The 17,799-nt window shown below is 47.2% G+C and overlaps 1 protein-coding gene across 14 annotated transcripts in view; it reads left to right on the plus strand.

Annotated features, from left to right (window-relative positions):
* The first annotated feature begins 357 nt into the window (after positions 1–357).
* The window catches only part of RAB11FIP3 (RAB11 family interacting protein 3), an 87,971-nt gene continuing 70,529 nt past the window's right edge, over positions 358–17,799 (plus strand). For 5 of the 14 annotated variants that reach the window (XM_083412429.1, XM_083412431.1, XM_083412434.1 and 2 more), the window contains exon 1: positions 702–2,207. In XM_083412429.1, coding sequence (XP_083268555.1) covers positions 1,182–2,207 — 1,026 coding nt within the window. In that variant the 5' untranslated portion in view covers positions 702–1,181. Of the gene's footprint in view, positions 529–693; positions 2,208–17,799 lie in introns of those variants that run through there. The other 9 variants (XM_083412435.1, XM_083412425.1, XM_083412427.1 and 6 more) reach the window with 7 other exon arrangements.

The following is a 17,799-nucleotide window of genomic DNA, read 5'->3' on the forward strand; positions in this document are numbered from 1 at the left end:
CCGAAGGCTGTTTGGGAGGATATTGTAAATGCAGTCAATAAACACAATAGATTCATTCAGTGGGATCTCAGCTGGAAGGCAAGTGCTCCCTACTCTCTTGAGTAACCCCCAGATTGGGCCCGTTTTTATTTCTCAAAAAAACACCTTGTCTCCTTGCTCTCCCCTCTTCCCATCTCCCCTCCGGCCAGGCAAGCAACGGGTGGAGCCTGATCCGGAGAGAGACGCACACAAAGCCGGCCTCCTCCTCCTCCCGTCCCCCCCCCCCCCGGCCGGGAGGAGCCTGATTCAGAGGCGCCGGGGCAGACGAAAAGCCAAGCCGTCCGCCCTCCCTCCTTCGCCACCAGCCGGCTTTGCTTGCAGAGAGGAGGAGCGAGACGGTCGCCGCCTGCCATGCACCTCTTGCCGCAAGGGGAGAGCAGCGCTGCCAGGATACAGACCCGTCGGGTAGGCGAGTGAGGAGGAGGCGACAGAGAGAGAGAGGAGGAAAAAAAGAGGGGGACACCTGATTTCTCCTCCTGTACCCCCGGAGTGAGTCGCGCTTTTTCTGCGTCCTTCTGGATGCCGGCTTGAACCGGGGCCTCCTTTTGCAAAACGCTGCCTGGCTTGTTTCCCCCCCCCTCCCCTCCTTCTTGTGGGGGCGCTGCTGATTTCCCTCCCCCTCCCTTTGCTCCTTCCATTGAATCTTTTTTTGGGGGGGGGGTTGTTCTGCGAGTGCGCGCGCTGCCGTTGCCTGGATTGCAACCACCTCATCTTACTCTTCCTTGAAATCGATTTTTTTTCACGTGATCTAATAGATCAACTCTTCTCTTTTCCTCCGGAGCAGAGGTGGTGTGTGCTTGTGCTTGCGGGCTGCTTTTTCCTTCTGGAAGGGGAGATGCGAAGGGTGTGGAGGTGATGGACGCGAGGCGATGGCATAGGAGCGCGGCTCCGGTTTGCAGGAGAGGCGGCGGCGGCGGCAGCAGCAGCGATTCCTCCGAGGCGTCCAAAACGGCACCATAACCGGAGATCGGGGTTTTTTTTTTCCAGTAGCGGGGCGGCGGTTGCTAAGGAGAAGCGGAGCGGCCTTTATATTGCATTTCTCTCCCCGCCCCTCCTCCTCGCAGTCCCTTTTTTCTATTTAAAAGGAAACAAGAAAAAGCAACCCGCTCTCCTCTCCCCTCCCCCCCTTCAGTTTCTCTCTGATGAAAATGGATCCGGATTTGCTAATGACTCTTTCCGATCCAGGGACCAAACCGGATCGAGAGCCGCTTCTGACGCTGGGGCCCCTCCAGAATGGGAAATACCTCCTCCTGGAGCAAAAGAGAGGACCGGCTTTGCCCAGCCCCGAACTCGTGCTGCTTTCCCGGGAAACAACCGCGGGAAACACCGCCTTGATCTTGCCCGGAACAGGGGACACAAAAAAGCCTTTGGCCCTGGAGCGGGTCCTGAACGGGATGAAGCTGGGTGAGATGGAGCGCCGCCAAGCCTTGTTCCCCGACGGCCCCCTTGAATTTTTGTACCGCGTGGAGAAGGAGCCGGAGGAGGTGGACCCGGAGGCCCAGGGGCCAATCAGCGACGGGGAAACCGGTTCAGGTGTGGGCGATAACAGTAATCCGGATAGCCCTGGGGAGGGTTTGGATTTGAGGCTTGCCCCTGTCCGGGATGGGTTGGCCTTGGAGGAAAGCACAGCGTTGAGGGAAGAGGAGCAGTTGGTCTCCTGCTCCTCCAGCCAGGCTGAGTCTCCAGTTCCTCAGGATTTACAACCGGTTGTAGAGGAGTGGAGTGAAGGAGAACCCTTTCCACAACCCCAGGAGCCTGTGGAAGGTGGTGGGGAACCCTTGATCTTGGCTGGTGAGCCTTCTCAAGAGGAAGAGGAGGAGGAAGAAGGCCCCTTAGACAGAGGCCTTCCAAGCCCCCCTTGGACTAAAGATATGGATAGCTGTGACTCTCAAAAGTGTCCGCAGAGCCCTTTGCTGCGGCCTTTGGATTTGGCTCTAGCTCCCCAAATTGGCACGGGAGTGGACCTCTTCCCTGCTTTCCATTCTCCCAATAATCTCAGCCCACACCTTGAATTTGGGCACACTGAACACATAGAGGATGAATCTCCAAGTTCTCCAGATGATGCTCCCCGACTCCGAGCTGTCTTCGATGCCCTGGACCGTGATGGTGATGGATTTGTCCGGATAGAGGAGTTTGTCCAGTTTGCTACAGTTTATGGAGCAGAGCAGGTAATAGGGTTTTCTTTTTCTTTTTTTTAAGGCTAATTTTGTTGAGGGTTGATGGCTTCTCTTCTGTATAGTGAATTACCCTGTGCTTTAAAATATGTGTATCTGATATAAATCTTATTCTGTTCTGTAGCCAAGCCAACACACATAACTTTGGTTCTATGAGGGAGGTTTTCATGGATGCTTCCAGTGTTGAATGGAGGAAGAGCAGTTGTATTGAGCAGTTCCAGCCAATGCTTATGCTCTTAATGGCACTCTCATTTCACAGCCCAGGCCTATTCATGTTTACTCAGAAGTAAGCCCCAGAGAGGCCAGTGAGGCTTACCTTCAAGTCAAGTCTGGTAAGATATTCTACTGCACAGCCACCTTACGTCAAGTGGAACTTAGTACTCAAGTGTAGCCAAGTTACATTGACACCTGAGACAGAAAGTCTCACAAGTGCCTCTCCATGGGAGTAAATATACAATGATAATTGACTTATGGTAATGAAAACAAATAACTAATGACTTAACCTTTCATGATGTCCTAAATTGGTTGCCTGGGGAGGCTGTCTCATGATGTCTAATAGCAGGACCAGCGCTGACTTAGTACGGGTAAGAAGAGTGCAGCCTTAGGCCCAGTTTATACCAGTAACAAGGCTTTCTTCTGAGCTTGTCTGTTTTAGGCCACTGAGAAGGTGAGGCCTAGCCAGCTCTCTACCACAGGCATAGTCAAACCTGGCCCTCTAGATGTTTTGGGACTACAATTCCCATCATCCCTGACCACTGGTCCTGTTAGCTAGGGATCATGGGAGTTGTAGTCCCAAAAAACATCTGGAGGGCTGAGTTTGACTATGTCTGCTCTACCATATATATAGAAGGCATTTTCCACTGTGTGTTTGGATGGGGAAAGCATTCACACATGGCTGTTTTGACCTGTAGGAAAAAATGACATAGGCCATGAAAAAAACCCCAACTGTAGCTTGATTTTTATTTTTTGTATATAGAAATGGGACCAAAGGCTCTGGAAGCTTTTAATTTCTTCATCTGCTGTGACCATCACCTATGTGTGTAACTGTGATTCCACCTACTTTTAAGTGGTATTATGGAATCTGATCAAATTTGATATCTACTTTTGTGCTTGGTGTGTATCTGCTTCCATAGACGCTCTCATCTTGAACAATAGAGAGAACCATGAAAGGAAGGGGTTGGGAAAAAATTGCCTTTGTAGCCTTCTTTACATAAGGCTGTAGTCCTAACCCTGTTTATGTGGGAGTAAGCCCCATTGAATTCAGTAGGAGTTACTGCTGAGTAGCTGTGCTTTGGTTTGTGCTGTCAGTCTTCCAATTGGCTGTAGAGATCTGATGAAACAGTAAAAAGACTAGAGTTGATGTGAGGGGCAAATTCAGATCTGCCACAGGTGTGCCAACTTAACTTTCTTTAATTGGCTGGGAGGGTCTGCTGTTTTTACCTACTGGTGAAATGTCGGTTTTTACCTGGGGTGAAATGTCGGTTGTCTAGTGCCACCTATTCTTAAGGGACTTATTGAAGACTGCTTGAAAGCGCACACACTTCTTTTCAAACTGGGACTTTAATTTTGCCCTTTCAAAGTGCTGTTGTGGCAAATATGAATTCTCCGTGGCTTTTGTGCATGTTTGAGCCTGGTGCTGCCTGGTAGTGATGATAAATCTGGACGACTCGCTGGCTGCAATAAGCAACTTTGCTGGCAATGCCTGGTCATGTTTTGTTGCTGTGTTAAAGACTTCTCCACTCTTCCCTCATCCTGTTTGTGTTAAGGGGAGGGATTACCTTCTTACGATCTTGCAGTGACATTGATTTGCACTTCCATTGCGGTTTTGGGATGATTGTTCGTAAGAGATAGGATGGTGTTGTACCAAATGTCTTTTTGTTGCTCCCAACTGCTCATCATATTTGAATGCTTCTGAGGACACCTGCAGAAGACCAGGTTTTGAACATTCCTCCTTATTGGTTTGCAGGGAGATTAGCCAACATTGGCTATTCAATGAGCTTTCATTCTGATCTGTTTTCCAGGAGGTTAGATCGCGTTGCATGAAAGCGAGTGTTATCTGACACTTCTCAGTGCATTTTTGTTGTTGTTGTTGCTTTGCTTATTGCAAAAAAGTCCAGTCCTTTGTGGAAGCAGGTTTGTTGCGCAAGACCTGTTTCCACAAAGATCAACTGTAAATTGGCTAAATGAATTTGTCAGTATGCTATTGAGAGCCACCCGAAAACAGTGATGGTCTGGAAGTGCCTTGTTGATGCTTGGAAAATAGTGCCTGTCTGGAAGTGCCTCGAGTTTCTTTCAAGTCCTGTTGGCTACTGAAACTTGCTTGATTACTGTGCCCTGCTACATGCCATTGAAGAGTGTGGCCTGGCTCTTTCACTTGAGCACCTAGTATATATATTTGCTCTGCAATCTCTCCTCCTGTGGCCTGGCTTGCATGACACCCAAAATCAGGGGTTAGCAAACATTTTTGGCAGGGGGGCAGGCCACTGTCCCTCAGACCGTGTGGGGGGCCGGACTATATTTTTTTTTGGGGGGGGGGAGGGAATGAATGATTTCCTATGTCCCACAAACAACCCCAAGATGCATTTTAAATAAAAGGGCACATTTTACTCATGTTAAAACATGCTGATTCCCAGACCATCTGCAGACCGGACTGAGAAGGCGATTGGGCCGGATCCAGCCCTGACCCTTAGTTTGCCTACCCATGCCCTAAATCATGGCTTGCAGCTTTTGGGCTTGTCCCCAGTCCATTCTGCTTGTTGCACCATGCTGAGCTGTCACCAAAGGTTGGCTCAGTATGTCGTGAGACCCAGGCCTGTGCATACCTGCAGTGCACCTGGTTTCTAACCCAAGCCTGATGTGATAAAAGCAACACTGGGTGTCTCACCCTATTTGTACCTCAATAGTATGAACATAAGACAAACCTGCTGGATCAGGCCAATGGCCCCATCTAGTCCAGCATCTTGTTCTCATAGCGGCCAACAAGATGCCTTCATGAAGCCTGCAAGCTGGACATGAGTGCACTCTGCCCACCTGAGATTCCTGGCAACTGGTACCCAGAGGCAAAATGCCTCTAACTGTGGAGGTAGAACAAATCCCGCCATTAAGAGGGGGACACTTGTAAGGAGAATTTGCAGGTTGGAAGGTGTGTTTCCTGTTTTTCCCACCTACCCAACTGTCCCTTGCAAACCCCTCCCCTTAGTTTTCCTCCCATACTCTTAACACAGGGCTAGCCTACATGGTACCCTCCAACTGATGGACCACAACTTCCATCATCCCTGACCCTTGTCAGTGCTTGCAAGAGCTTATTGAAGTCTAAAACATGGAAGATACCGTCTTGGCCTTCTCTAACAAACTGGAAGGGGGCCCAGCTGCTGGAAAAACAACATTGGGGGATGTAGTCCAGATGTTGTTGGACTACAACTCCCATCGCTGCTGATCTTTGGCTGTGCTGACTGGAGCTGATGATGGGAGTTGTAGTCCAGCAAAATCTGGAGATTTCCCCCACTCCTGGTCTAGGGCCTCTCTCTACCTTTCATTTTAAAATGCCTGCGTCAGAAATAGGACAGGCTTGTGTGTACCAAAGCCTTTCCTTTGAATTTTCAGCTATCTTCTGGAGGTCTCTCACCCTTGCGGAAATGTAAGGAATAAATGTTCAAGCAATTTCTCAAACCTATGTGCTTTTAAAAAAATGAGAGGGGGAAATGAGGAAAGAAAAAGAAATAAGCTGCTTGTGTCTACATGAATTTGTGGCTGCTTCTAGTTCAGTTTCTGCTGCTCCACCAACCAAGGATTCCACCTCATAGCCATAGCGCAGCAGTGTTGTGCAGTGGTTTGAGGGTCAAGCTGAGGAGACATCTAGTTTCAGATGCCTCCTTACCAAAGAATCTCACTTGAGTGTCCTCAGGCTAGCCTCTTTACCTGTCCTACCTCACAGGGTTATTTTGAAGGTAAAATACATTTTTGTAGGGTGCGGTCAGAACTGCCTATGCCACCTTGACCTCCTTGTAGGAAAGGTGGCAGTAAAAAGTCATGCCGTGAGAACATTTCTGACTGTATGCCTGACTTCTTTGCTTGTTCTTCAGGGACAAACTGTGCCTGTATTAATTACAGGTGGGCAGTGGTGACTGGTGCCCCCTGGGACTGGTAGGGCAGGAGGCAGGGAGACCAACAGCAGGTGCCGCCAGAGCAGGAGCAACCCCCTGACTGGCTGTAAGTAAGAAGGGAGGCATGTGGGACTGCCTGAAATTTGGGGGGGCAATGCCCCAATTGCCCTAATGGACCAGCCTCTACTGCAGATGGGAGCAAAAATGTTAAGCAGAGCATCAGCTTTGCGATGCCAAATTGTGCACACCTGGAGACACCTGGGAAACATGAATTGCATACCTGGTCCTCCGCTCCCCATCTTCCCCCTAGATTCCCATTAAAACAAATGTTACTAGGTTTGGGAAATTTGCTATCTGTTTGCATTGATACTGGCATGGCTTTAGCTTTCAGAATATCACTTTGCTGCAGGTGAAACCTGCTGTGATTGTCTATGTGATGCAATCAAAAATTGGGTGGGGGGGTGAATAGTGACAGGTAAACAGTGATTCCAAAGAGCAGGAGGAGTTCTGGCACGTGTCTGGCATAATGCTAGCCTAAAACTGTGCTACAAATCATTATTCTGTAGGGTGTGTGCCTGGGTGTAAGTCTTCAGATGTGCAGTTGCAGGTAGCCTACTTTACTCTCGGTGAAGATGCTGTACGTAATTGGTCTCTTTTTTAAAAAAAAATTCAAATTAGACACCTTACCTATCCGTTTGCTTAGAAGATGTTGGAAATGGGAGTTCTAAGAGAGGATGTCTGAGTGGAGTAATGTGGCATAATAAAAATGAGAGTAATCCAGCAGTGTCTCGAAGGCAAGATGTCAAAGGCGTTCTACATCAAGGCTTGTGTGGGTGTATATATAGCTCTATTACACACACCATATGGGAGCTATTCAGCCTAAACAGTTGGCTGAGATGGCATTCCTTCACGTGGATTTAATTCTCATTACAGGTCGTCGTGCTTATCTCACAGGTTTGCATTTTTAAAAAACAACCATTCTTCGAAGTCACCTTATTTGCAATAACTCACCCTTGGGGCTCCCATAGTGTGCATTTGAGACTCTTCAAAGAGGTGTGCCAACGTGATCTTGGACGTCATTGCAACAATTGTGTAATTCTGATGCTTAGGCTGTGACTGCCATTGCTTTCTGTAGCCAAAACAGCAGCACCTACACACTGGAGGGAGCTATCTGCAGACTTGGAGGAATCCTGACAAGAAAGGCATTGTCTATGTAGTGTTACCCGCTGAAGTGGTTACTTCTTTTGTTTTGCTTTGAAAATGTTAGTCCCCTAGTTGAACCTCCAAAATGATATTGGGCATGAACTTCTGGGCTGACCAGTAGTATTGTCAAAACTCTCTAATCAATGGAAAAGTCTCCTCCATCATCTTTAGAAGGTTGCTTCTGCTGTTGACCTGGTTTGGGATGGGACATAGCTTAGAGGCAGAGCATATGGTCTGCATGCAGAAGGCTGCATGTTCAATCCTGGCATCTCCAGGTAGGGCTAAAAACTGGAGAGTTTCTGCCAGTTAGTGTAGACAATACTAGACTAAACAGACCAGTGGTCTGACTCTGTATAAGGCCACTTCCAGTGTTCCTAGCAAAGATCACTCTCCCATCACCACCTCTCAATGAATGCTGGCTCCGTCCCGAAGATCCTGGTTTTCTATTAAGCCAGAGTTCCTTGTTCCACCGGAACCGGGCTTAAACCAAGCTAGAGTTTACTGGTTCAGGCACCTCTGTGAATCATGGATTTTCATGTCAAAAACAGTGCGTGGGGGGCAGAGCATTTAGCCCCAAGCTTGTTCCAAACTTTGTTCTTTTGGAGCCCAGAACCACCAACCAGCCTGAACCATTCCCTGCCTTCACTTCAGATATCTGAGCATGGTTGGAAGGATCGAAGCACATTTCTGTTCCCCTGCCCTTCACTTTTTCCAGTTGGATAGGAGTATAAGCGGCTGCCTTAGAGCAGTTCATACTGTTCAACTGGGTTAGGGGTGGGGAACACTTTTGGCTCATCAAGCCAGAGCTTTTTCTGCCTATACCAACCCTTGCAGATCAGCTTTGATAGTGGGACATGACTTTCCCCACCTATCAGTAGTCTGGAATCATCTGTCAATCATCGCAGAACAACCCAGTGAGGGAGGTTAGGCTGAGACTAAATGTCCCATTGGCCTGATCTAGCAGAGCTCTTCCTCTGTTCTTACATCTGGAAAAATGCTTTTCTCTCCTCTGTTATGATCCTCTGTGACAGGCAGAAATTCGTCAGCTTGCAAATAGACAGGAAAGAACAGTTCCCTGCAGTCTCAGGTTTTAATCCTAACTTTAAATCCTACCTGGTGTTTTTTTAAAAAAAATAATAGATTGATGCTCCCCTTCAATCTCTCTCCTTAAATTTCATTCTCTTCTTCCCCACTATATATCGTTTTCCATGGGGGTTTTCTGTTCTGCCTTGAAAAAGAGATCGTTCAAATATTCATGTACCAAACCAGCAGCTTCCAATCAGTTGCTGCTTTGCCCTGGTCACTTGCAAAGCTATTATCTCTGACCCGTTCCTTCACCCTGAGTTTAATTCAACCATCTTGCATGTATTTAAAACCCTTTCTATTCCACCTCTCACGGAGATGATGACAAGGCAGTTCACAAAATCGAAGACCAATACAGTCATACCTCGTGTTACGTTCAGTTCAGGTTACATCTTTTCAGGTTGTGTCCCGCGGCAACCCGGAAGTACTGGAAAAGGTTACCGTACTTCTGGGTTTCGCCACACGTGCATGTGCAGACGCGCAAAATGACATCACGCACATGCACAGAAGCGGCGAATTGCGACCCGCGCGTGCGCAGACGCGGGTTGCGTTCCTCCCAGGTTGTGAACGGGGTTCTGGAACGGATCCCATTCGCAAACAGAGGTACCACTGTACTATAAAACAAGGCAGCAGAATAAAATATACAAATACAAGGCCCAGCAGGTTGTGGGGTTAGGGTGGGGTTCATATCTGGTATTAAAATATTCCAGGAATGCCTTTTAAAATTATTTGACCCCGCAGCTTTTTGTCTGGATATCTTACTGTGTTTTAATTTGTAATTTAATACCCAGAGTGCCTGGGGTAACCCAGTCAGATGGACGGCATATAAATAATGATGATGATGATGATGATAAATAAATAAATAAATAAATTCCAGTTTGCCTTTTATCTCACAATGGTGGTTGTCTGGATGTGCAGTACTTAGGGCTGCACGTTGAAAAGCTGCATTGAACTGAACAGCTGTATCCTTGGAAGAGTGTGCTAGATTTTCATTTTAAAGATAACCTAAATTATGGAATACAATTGGAAGTACTTTGGAAACATGGAATCCTTCTGCTCATGTTGCCAGCTGGTGAGCCTTCTTTCAGGGAATTCCATTTCATTTCATATACCCCCCTCCCAAAAAAATAATATTGGTCTGTGTTCTGTGGCTGCTGATCGGGTTCAATCTTCACTGGACTGTTTTCTTACTCCATTCAGTTTTTGCTGAACGTTCTCACTGCTGCCCATCTGAATAGGGGTTTGGAACTCTGGCCTCTCCAAGTCTCTCTGTTTGGCTCTTGGGAGGCTCCCTGGTCCCCCTGTTCTACCCAGGCCACACTCTTCATTACCTGTGATTTTATTGTCTAGAGCAGGGGTGTCCAACTTCCAGGAGACTGTGATCTATTCCCACTATAAAGAAACTGGCAGTGATCTACCCATTGGATTGACCAGAGTTGTTGAGCTTTCTTGGGGGAGGATCAGCCAAAGTGGTTGATCGACCGGTAAATCGCAATTGACCTGTTGGACATCCCTGGTCTATAGAGTATGTAGGCCCCTCCAATCTCCCTATCTGGCCCTTGGAAATCTTCCCCAAGCCACGCCCCTCACCGGTGCTACTTTGAACCCTCCTTCAATGTTCCTGCCTGATGGTCGTGTGTCCTTAAACTCCCATAATGCCTCTTGCTTGCCTGGCTAGAGGACAGAAGGAACATGCATAGAAAGTAGTTTATTGTACAGTCATACCTCAGGTTGAATATACTTCTGGTTGAGCGTTTTCAGGTTAGGCTCTGCGGCGACCCGGAAGTAATGGAATGCGTTACTTCTGGGTTTCTGCGCCTGTGCAGATGCTCAAAATGACATCATGTGTGGAAGCGGCGAATCGCGACCCGCAGACGCGGGTTGCGTTTGCTTCAGGATGCGAACGGGGCTCTGGAACAGAACCTGTTTGCATCTAGAGGTACCACTGTATTCATATTTGTTGCTCTGCCCACTTTTTCTGCAGGCCCTGCCATCTTTGGCATGTGGCCTCCAAAAGGTTCCCAGAAGGGAATGTGGCCCTTGAGCTGAAAAAGGCTTTCTGCTCTTGTAGAAAGGCCATAGCTCAGCGGTACAGCATCTTCTTTCCACCCAGGTTCAATCCCCGTCATCTGCAGGTAGGAATTGGAAAAATTATTGTCCTGACACCCCAGAGAGCCATTTCTGGTCAGTGAAGCTAGTCTTGAGCTAGATGGACCAATGTTATGACTTAGTAGAAGGCAGCTCCTTCTGCTCATAACATGTCTGGAGAGATTTTAGAATGTAATGGGCTCCTCCTTCAGCGGCTGGCGAAAAAGGAAAGCCCAGGAGTTCCCTGTCTTGCGCTAAGTGAGCTGTTTGACCAAAGCCCTTTGGGCTTCCAAGCAACGCTCTGAGCTCTCTTTGCTCCAGGTTGCTTCTGCCAAGAACTCTGCCGTAGTGATAATAATGTAGGGGAAAAGACGCTGGCAGGCCTAACAAGGACGTAGATTACCCTCCCTCCCTTCTCTTCTGAATATTGCGGTTTTTCTTCTGTGGTGCAAGAGAGAAGAGCGGGATCCTCCCAGAGTCTAGTTTGGCTGAAAGGATTTCTCGGGCTGAGAGCCAGCGTCAGGCCTGGCCACGGAAGCTGCCGTTGCAGAACTCCGTACCCTCTGATCTCAGGCTGCCATGGGGTGGTCCAGCCACTTGGAGGGCCAATTATCTCACTCCTTCTGCGGTGGGAGCTGTGGGTTAGTTACCTTTATGCCTCTCTTCTCTGGAGTGCAGTAAGTCATTCTTCCGGCAGATTTCCAGCATGCTGCTGCCCATGTAGTTAAAGGCACAGGCCATGGCTCTGGAACAAACGCATGACATTCATCCTTGGGGTTTAATCGTTTTAAATGACAATGAAAAGCCTAGCAGTGCTTGTGGCTTTGGAAGGAGGTTTGAAGGCAGCACATGAGAAAAAAGAGCACCTGGTTTGTAGGTATGTTCCACTGTTGGGACACAAGTTTTTTGAAAACCTGGAAACACTTTATGGGGAAGGGATGTCTTGAAGAGGGCAGGTCTCCCATAGTCTGCACCAGCTCCTGATTATTTTCTGTGGTTGTTATTTGTAAATTATAAATTGCATTATAACTGGTACACACACACACACAGATATATAACAATCAGTGTGGTCCATAGGGGGACACCCAAGCCACCATGTGTCTTACCCAAATTTTTCTGCTCCCATGTTTTTCACAGTGTTGGGAGCACCATTGCAATGAGGAGGAAGGTGCACAGGGAAGGTCACTAGGACTGCCTACACACTGTAGATGTAAATCACGTTCTCCCCCAAAGAATCATGGGAACTGTAGTATAAGGGTGCTGGGAATTGTAGCTCAGTGGGGGCAAGTTACAGTTCCCACTATTCTTTGTTTGGAGGGGCATGTTTTTTCAACGTGCTTTAAATGTATGGCGTGTATTCAGTTCCTGGGCTGGGAGGAGTGTTATTGCAAAGGGGAGATTGGTGCCTCGAGAGGGGTTACTCTTCCCCGTGAGGGTGAATGAATGAGCCCAGGCAATTACCACTGCCAGCTCCAATGCTCATTGGCATGTGGTCCCTGGTCACCACCCATGGGCACATGTGGTCAGGGGCAGTCAGAAAGATTGCCCTGCCTCATCCTGCAACACTTCTTTCCCTACCCCTTCTGCTTCCAAGGAGCTCCTGGTAGCTATATAGAGTTATTCACCTTCTGCTGTTACCTGCACAACAACCCTGTAATTTATGTCTTGAGTGAGAAGCCCAAGGCACACAGTGAGCTGAGTGAGGATTCGCACCTGGGTCTCCCCGCTCCTAATCAGCTACTCCACATACAGTGGTACCTCAGGTCACATACGCTTCAGGTTACATATGCTTCAGGTTACAGACTCCGCTAACCCAGAAATAGTACCTCGGGTTAAGAAATTTGCTTCAGGATGAGAACAGAAATCGTGCTCTGGCGGCGCGGCAGCAGCAGCGGCCCCATTAGCTAAAGTGGTGCTTCAGGTTAAGAACAGTTTCAGGTTAAGAACGAACCTCCGGAACGAATTAAGTATTTAACCAGAGGTACCACTGTAAACATCACGCCATCCTTTCGTCCTTTGCCAAGGGGTAGCAGGATAAATCAAAGCAGCCCTCTGAAAATGTATACCCATTTTGCAGAAACCTGAGTTTTCTTAACTGTTGACTATTAGGTTATTTTGGGGGGGGAGGGGAAAAGGAGTAGAGCTCACAGCTTCCTGCTTATTTGGCAGCAAATGGAAAAGGAATCAGACCTTTGCAATGCCCATCAATCTCTTCCTGACACTTAACCATCGGAAGAAAGACTTCTCACTTGTGATACACGCCTATCTCAAGGTACAAGTGAGAACTCGGAGGAGTGTCTCATTTTGGAACAAAGTAGGTGGTGGAGGAAATATCTTGTTGAAAACAGAGCTCGCTGCATAGTTCCAGGAAGAGGGAAAATTGATTTGAGGCTGTTCATATTTGTGGTTGTCGTTTCAGCCAGAACAGTAGTCTGTCCAGACTTTTGGTCCAGAGCATGTGTATAGAAGCACGAAACGATTTCCTGCCCTTCCCCCATTGTGTCCTGCCCGTCCCCCTCTGGTAAAGTCAACAGCAGCATTGTATTATCCCAGCTATTGGTTCCAGGCAATGAAAGCCTTTGCTTGAAAGGGCAGCAGATAACTAAAAACTTGCCAGTTCAGTTTTGTGCTCTATTCTTTAACAAAGATGACCTGTCTCCATGGCCAGCTTCAACAGGGCAGCCACGGTGTTGGTGTTTTTGGAGGAACACCAATCACCAATGAGGTGCATTGCAGAACACGCATGGTGAGAAAACTTTGCAAAGGATGCTGGGAGCTCTCTTGAGTGGGGAAGTTAAACTCTGCCTCCACCTTATTGACAGTGCTTGGGAAACAACCCATTCTTTATGAATAAAAATATACTAGCTCATGGTGACCCTCTGTCATCAGTGCACAATGTTATGCTGCTGTTACGCTCTGGTCATGTTTGCACCATACATTTGAAGCACTATGCTACCACTTCAAACCGTCTCCACAAAGAATTCTGGGAGCTGTAGTTTGTTAAGGGTGCTGACCTCTATTTCCCTTCCAGAGCTACAATTCCCAGAGTTCCCTTCAAAGAGGAATTACACCACTCTGGAAATTGTAGCTCTGTGAGGGGAATGGGAAGTCTCCTAAAAACAAACTACAGCTCCCAGAATTCTTTGGGGGAAGCCATGACTGTTTAAAGTGATATCTTGGTGCTTTAAATGTATGCTGTGAATGTGGCCATTGCCTGCCTGTGCTGTTGCTGAGGTTTGCCAGTGGCACAGACCAGGCTTTCCCCAGTGTGGGGAACTTGTGGCCTTCCAGCCCTTGCTGGACTCAGAGGCTTCCCATCACCCCTGACCATTGACTGTCAGCTGTGCTGGCTGGGACTGATGGGAGTTGGAGTCCAGGAGAATCTACAGAGCCACCAGTACCTCATCTCTGCTGTAAGCACAGTGCAGCAGCCGACAATATATAGGTTCATGAGGGGTGCATGGCTTATTTATGTTTAAACAGCGTTGAGAAATGCTGGTGTCATGTATTGAGGTGACAAGGATGACTTTTGAAACTGTTGCAGTGCAGAAAAATTGCAGGTTTGCCCCTCTGAAATCTAGGCTTCTTTGCTTTGTTAATGTCAAACCACATTCCGCATATGTTGACTCCGCTCTTATCTCTGATTTTTATGTTCAGTTCTGCTTGTTTGGCTTTGCTGGTGTGTGTGTGTTCAGCAGTTTCGGAGGGGAGGGGAAAAGGTGCTCTATGGCGAACAAGAAGCTCAGCAATCAAAGGTGTTTGGTTTTTCTGAGACTTACATAACCAGACCTATTGGCTGCTTTTGCACAGTGATTCTTGCAGACTTTGCTGTGCTCCTAGCTCGTTTGGTGGTGGTGGATCTCCACCCCCCCTACATTCTGTTTTTGGCCACTTCCTTGAAAATTTAAATTCTGCAAGCAGTGTTTACTAAAGCTCAGCCCAATTATGTTGAGAGATGTTTCTCCACTACCCCCCCCCTTGGAAAAAAAATGAGCAATTAATGTGCAAAAGGCAGGAAGTGGTGGAGCTGGGAAAATATATCTGGGGTGGTGGGAGGGAGAATTTTGTTCCTCCTTTTTAAATAAAAATTGGGCTGCTTTCAAGCTCAGTGTGCTCAATTATTATCTTGGAAGAATTTCTCTCTCCATCTCCCAGTGGCAGAAATACCTCTTCCAGAGCCTAAGAAGAGAAATGTGGACTAGTATGTTTAGGTCTTTAGCTGGTGGCACCTACCCTCAGGAATTCCCTTTTGTTGAATATTAGGCAGGCACTGTCTCTGTTGTCTTTTGTGTCTGCTGCAGACTTTCCTCTTCCAACAAGTCTTTTAAGTGGAGATCTTTATCTCGGTCTGCATCTGTACTGGAATGATTTTTAAAAAAAAATGCTTTTAAACATTTGTATTGCTTTTATCAATGGAATTTCCCCCTTTCCTTTTATATGGAGGAAGGATCTGCTTTTGTTGTTGTTGTTGTTACACTTCTATGTTTGCAACTGTTTTATTTGTTACATGATCGTATATCTTGTTGCTGTGAACACTGCCCGCCCCTCCCAGGACCTTGCAATAAAGGGCGGGTAAGAAATCAGCAGAAAAGTTGTCCAAATAGTGTATAAGCAGTAATTTCATAATTACTTGTCTTTGTATTTCTAATAGTATAACCAAATCAGTAATTTGTGATATAACTGTAAAAACCACTCTGAAAATTTATTATTTCAAAAATGAAACCTTCATCTGGTTGTAAATATTAAGATTATACCAGCAAGAATGAGTCTTTCTGTTAAAAATGATTTAAATCAAGTCTTACTGACTAGTGATTTAAACTGTGATTTAATTCGTGATTTAAATCGATTTGATTTAAATTTAAATCAAATCTACCCTGCTTTAAATAGTCCACTTTCCTCTGAAAAATTCTGGGAGCTGTAGTTTGAGGGTGCTGAGAAGCGTTAGGACACCCCTGCTCCCTCCCAGAGCTACCATTCCCAGAGCAATGTTAACAATCAGTCCACAGGGAACTCCATAAATTGTAGCTCTTGAAGGGGAATAGCGGGTCTCTGAACAACTCTCAGCACTCTTAACAAACTACAGCTCCCAGGATTCTTTTGGGGGATGCCATGACCTCTAAAAATGGTACCCATAGTGCTTTAAATGCTTGGTGTGAAGAATATGCTGAATGCATAGAGAAGGTGCTTCCTTGCTGCTCCTGGTACGAGTTGCTTCTTAACCTGGCGATAGCTGCAGGCTCAAGTTGGTGACTCATAAAATAATAAAAAATAATAATCTACCAGTAGTTTCAGACAGCAGGTGAGGACATGTCCAGAATGGAACATTCCCACCCTGCCTCCCATTTGGGCCCATGCATGCGGAGCATTTCCCACTGTGAGGGTGACTGAGTTTGGGCAAAGATCTCAGTTAGGAATCCTCAGGGCACAAGCAGGCATTGCTGCCAGGATCTGAAATAGGAGCTGGTTTGGCCAGTTCTCCTGTGTATTTTCTGCCCCTATAATTCCTTTCTCTTCACAGTTTTTGTGACAGGTGCAGCAGTTTGGGTAGCTACAGTTTGGGGAGGGCGGGGGGGGGGGAATTGCCTGGGGTGAAGAAGAGAACTTGCTGTCCTGCTTTCCATTGCTTTGGAGGGGTTTTTTTTGAAATGCCCTTTTCTTGATGATGATTTAAATTTGGTAAGCTTCTGTAATGCTGTAGTAATGAGGCAAAGATGGATCATGAGAGGAGGGCAAATGTGCTGTGACCAGCTTCTGACTCATTGGAGATCTCTTGCCAAGTGTGTTGTAATTCCACATAGTCATAATATGGGATGTGAAAGGGGTACATACCATCCTCCCCACCCCCTCCCCGGCCGCCCATTGTGGGCCTGGAACAATTTGGGAGCTTGCTAGTGTATATGTTACGCTAGAAAGACTTGCTCACACAGCTTCAAAATACAGTCCTGGAGAATGGCGTCTTTCAAAATATAAATATATACTTCCGTCAACTATGCCGAAGTGTGTGTGTCTGCCTGCTGTTCTTTATTCACAGATCAGTACTACACAGGAAATTTTTTTTTAATTTTCTTAATGGTGTTAGTGATCTTGAAATAGTTTTCTTGAAAGAAAGCCGCAAGCCTTTCCCATTTGTTTTCTGAATAGCTGGCCCCTCCGTGAAATGTCTTCCTTGGAGAATGGCTTTGAAGTCTCTTTGAATGAGGCTGGACTACAGATCCTATCATCTGTGGCCATTGACCATCCTGGCTGAAGATTAAGGGAGTTGTAGTCCGAGAGCATCTAGGGAAAGGCTGTGCCAAGGGGAGATCTTATGACCCACACCACAGGAGATTTGTCTGCACAAGCCCCATGGATGTTAACTGGAACTGTGTTGAGGGAGCAGTGGGGAATTGTACCCGATGTGAATCTGTCTGTGTTGATGGTATGAGCAACTTGGATTTTCTGTTGGGGCCAGACTCCATATGATGGAGCAGACATGTTTGCTAGGCCGCTGCCTGTCCTAAACCAGGAAGTAGCTGACATGTTGTCCTTCAGGTGTTGTGAATTTCAGCTCCCACCATGCCTGACCCTTGGCTATGCTGGCTGGGTGGGACTGATGGGAGTTTATGGCATTTGGAGGGCACCATGTTGATATCCCCCGGCTTAAACTACCTCATAGGGTGGCTGTCAGGAAAAGGTGGGACAGATGTAATAAACATTGAAGTCTCTATTGTGTGTGTGTGTGTGTGTGTGTGTGAGAGAGAGAGAGAGAGAGAGAGAGAGTGAGTGAGTGAGTGCTGGTAAGGTTTACTTTTTACCACAAAAGGAGCAAGTGGCTGAAGAGAACAGACCATCTCTCCCTTCCTATGTGCTGCCCACACCAGACATTTAAAGCAGTAACATACCACTTCAAACAGCCTTGACTTCCCCCAAAGAACCATGGGAACTGTAGCTTGCTAAGGGTGCTGAGAGCTATTAAAGGTAAAGGTACCCCTGCCCGTACGGGCCAGTCTTGCCAGACTCTAGGGTTGTGCGCTCATCTCACTCTATAGGCCGGGAGCCAGCGCTGTCCGCAGACACTTCCGGGTCACGTGGCCAGCGTGACAAGCTGCATCTGGCGAGCCAGCGCAGCA

This window comes from Podarcis tiliguerta, assembly GCF_965153285.1.
Source record: "Podarcis tiliguerta genome assembly, chromosome: 14".
Taxonomy (NCBI): domain Eukaryota; kingdom Metazoa; phylum Chordata; class Lepidosauria; order Squamata; family Lacertidae; genus Podarcis; species Podarcis tiliguerta.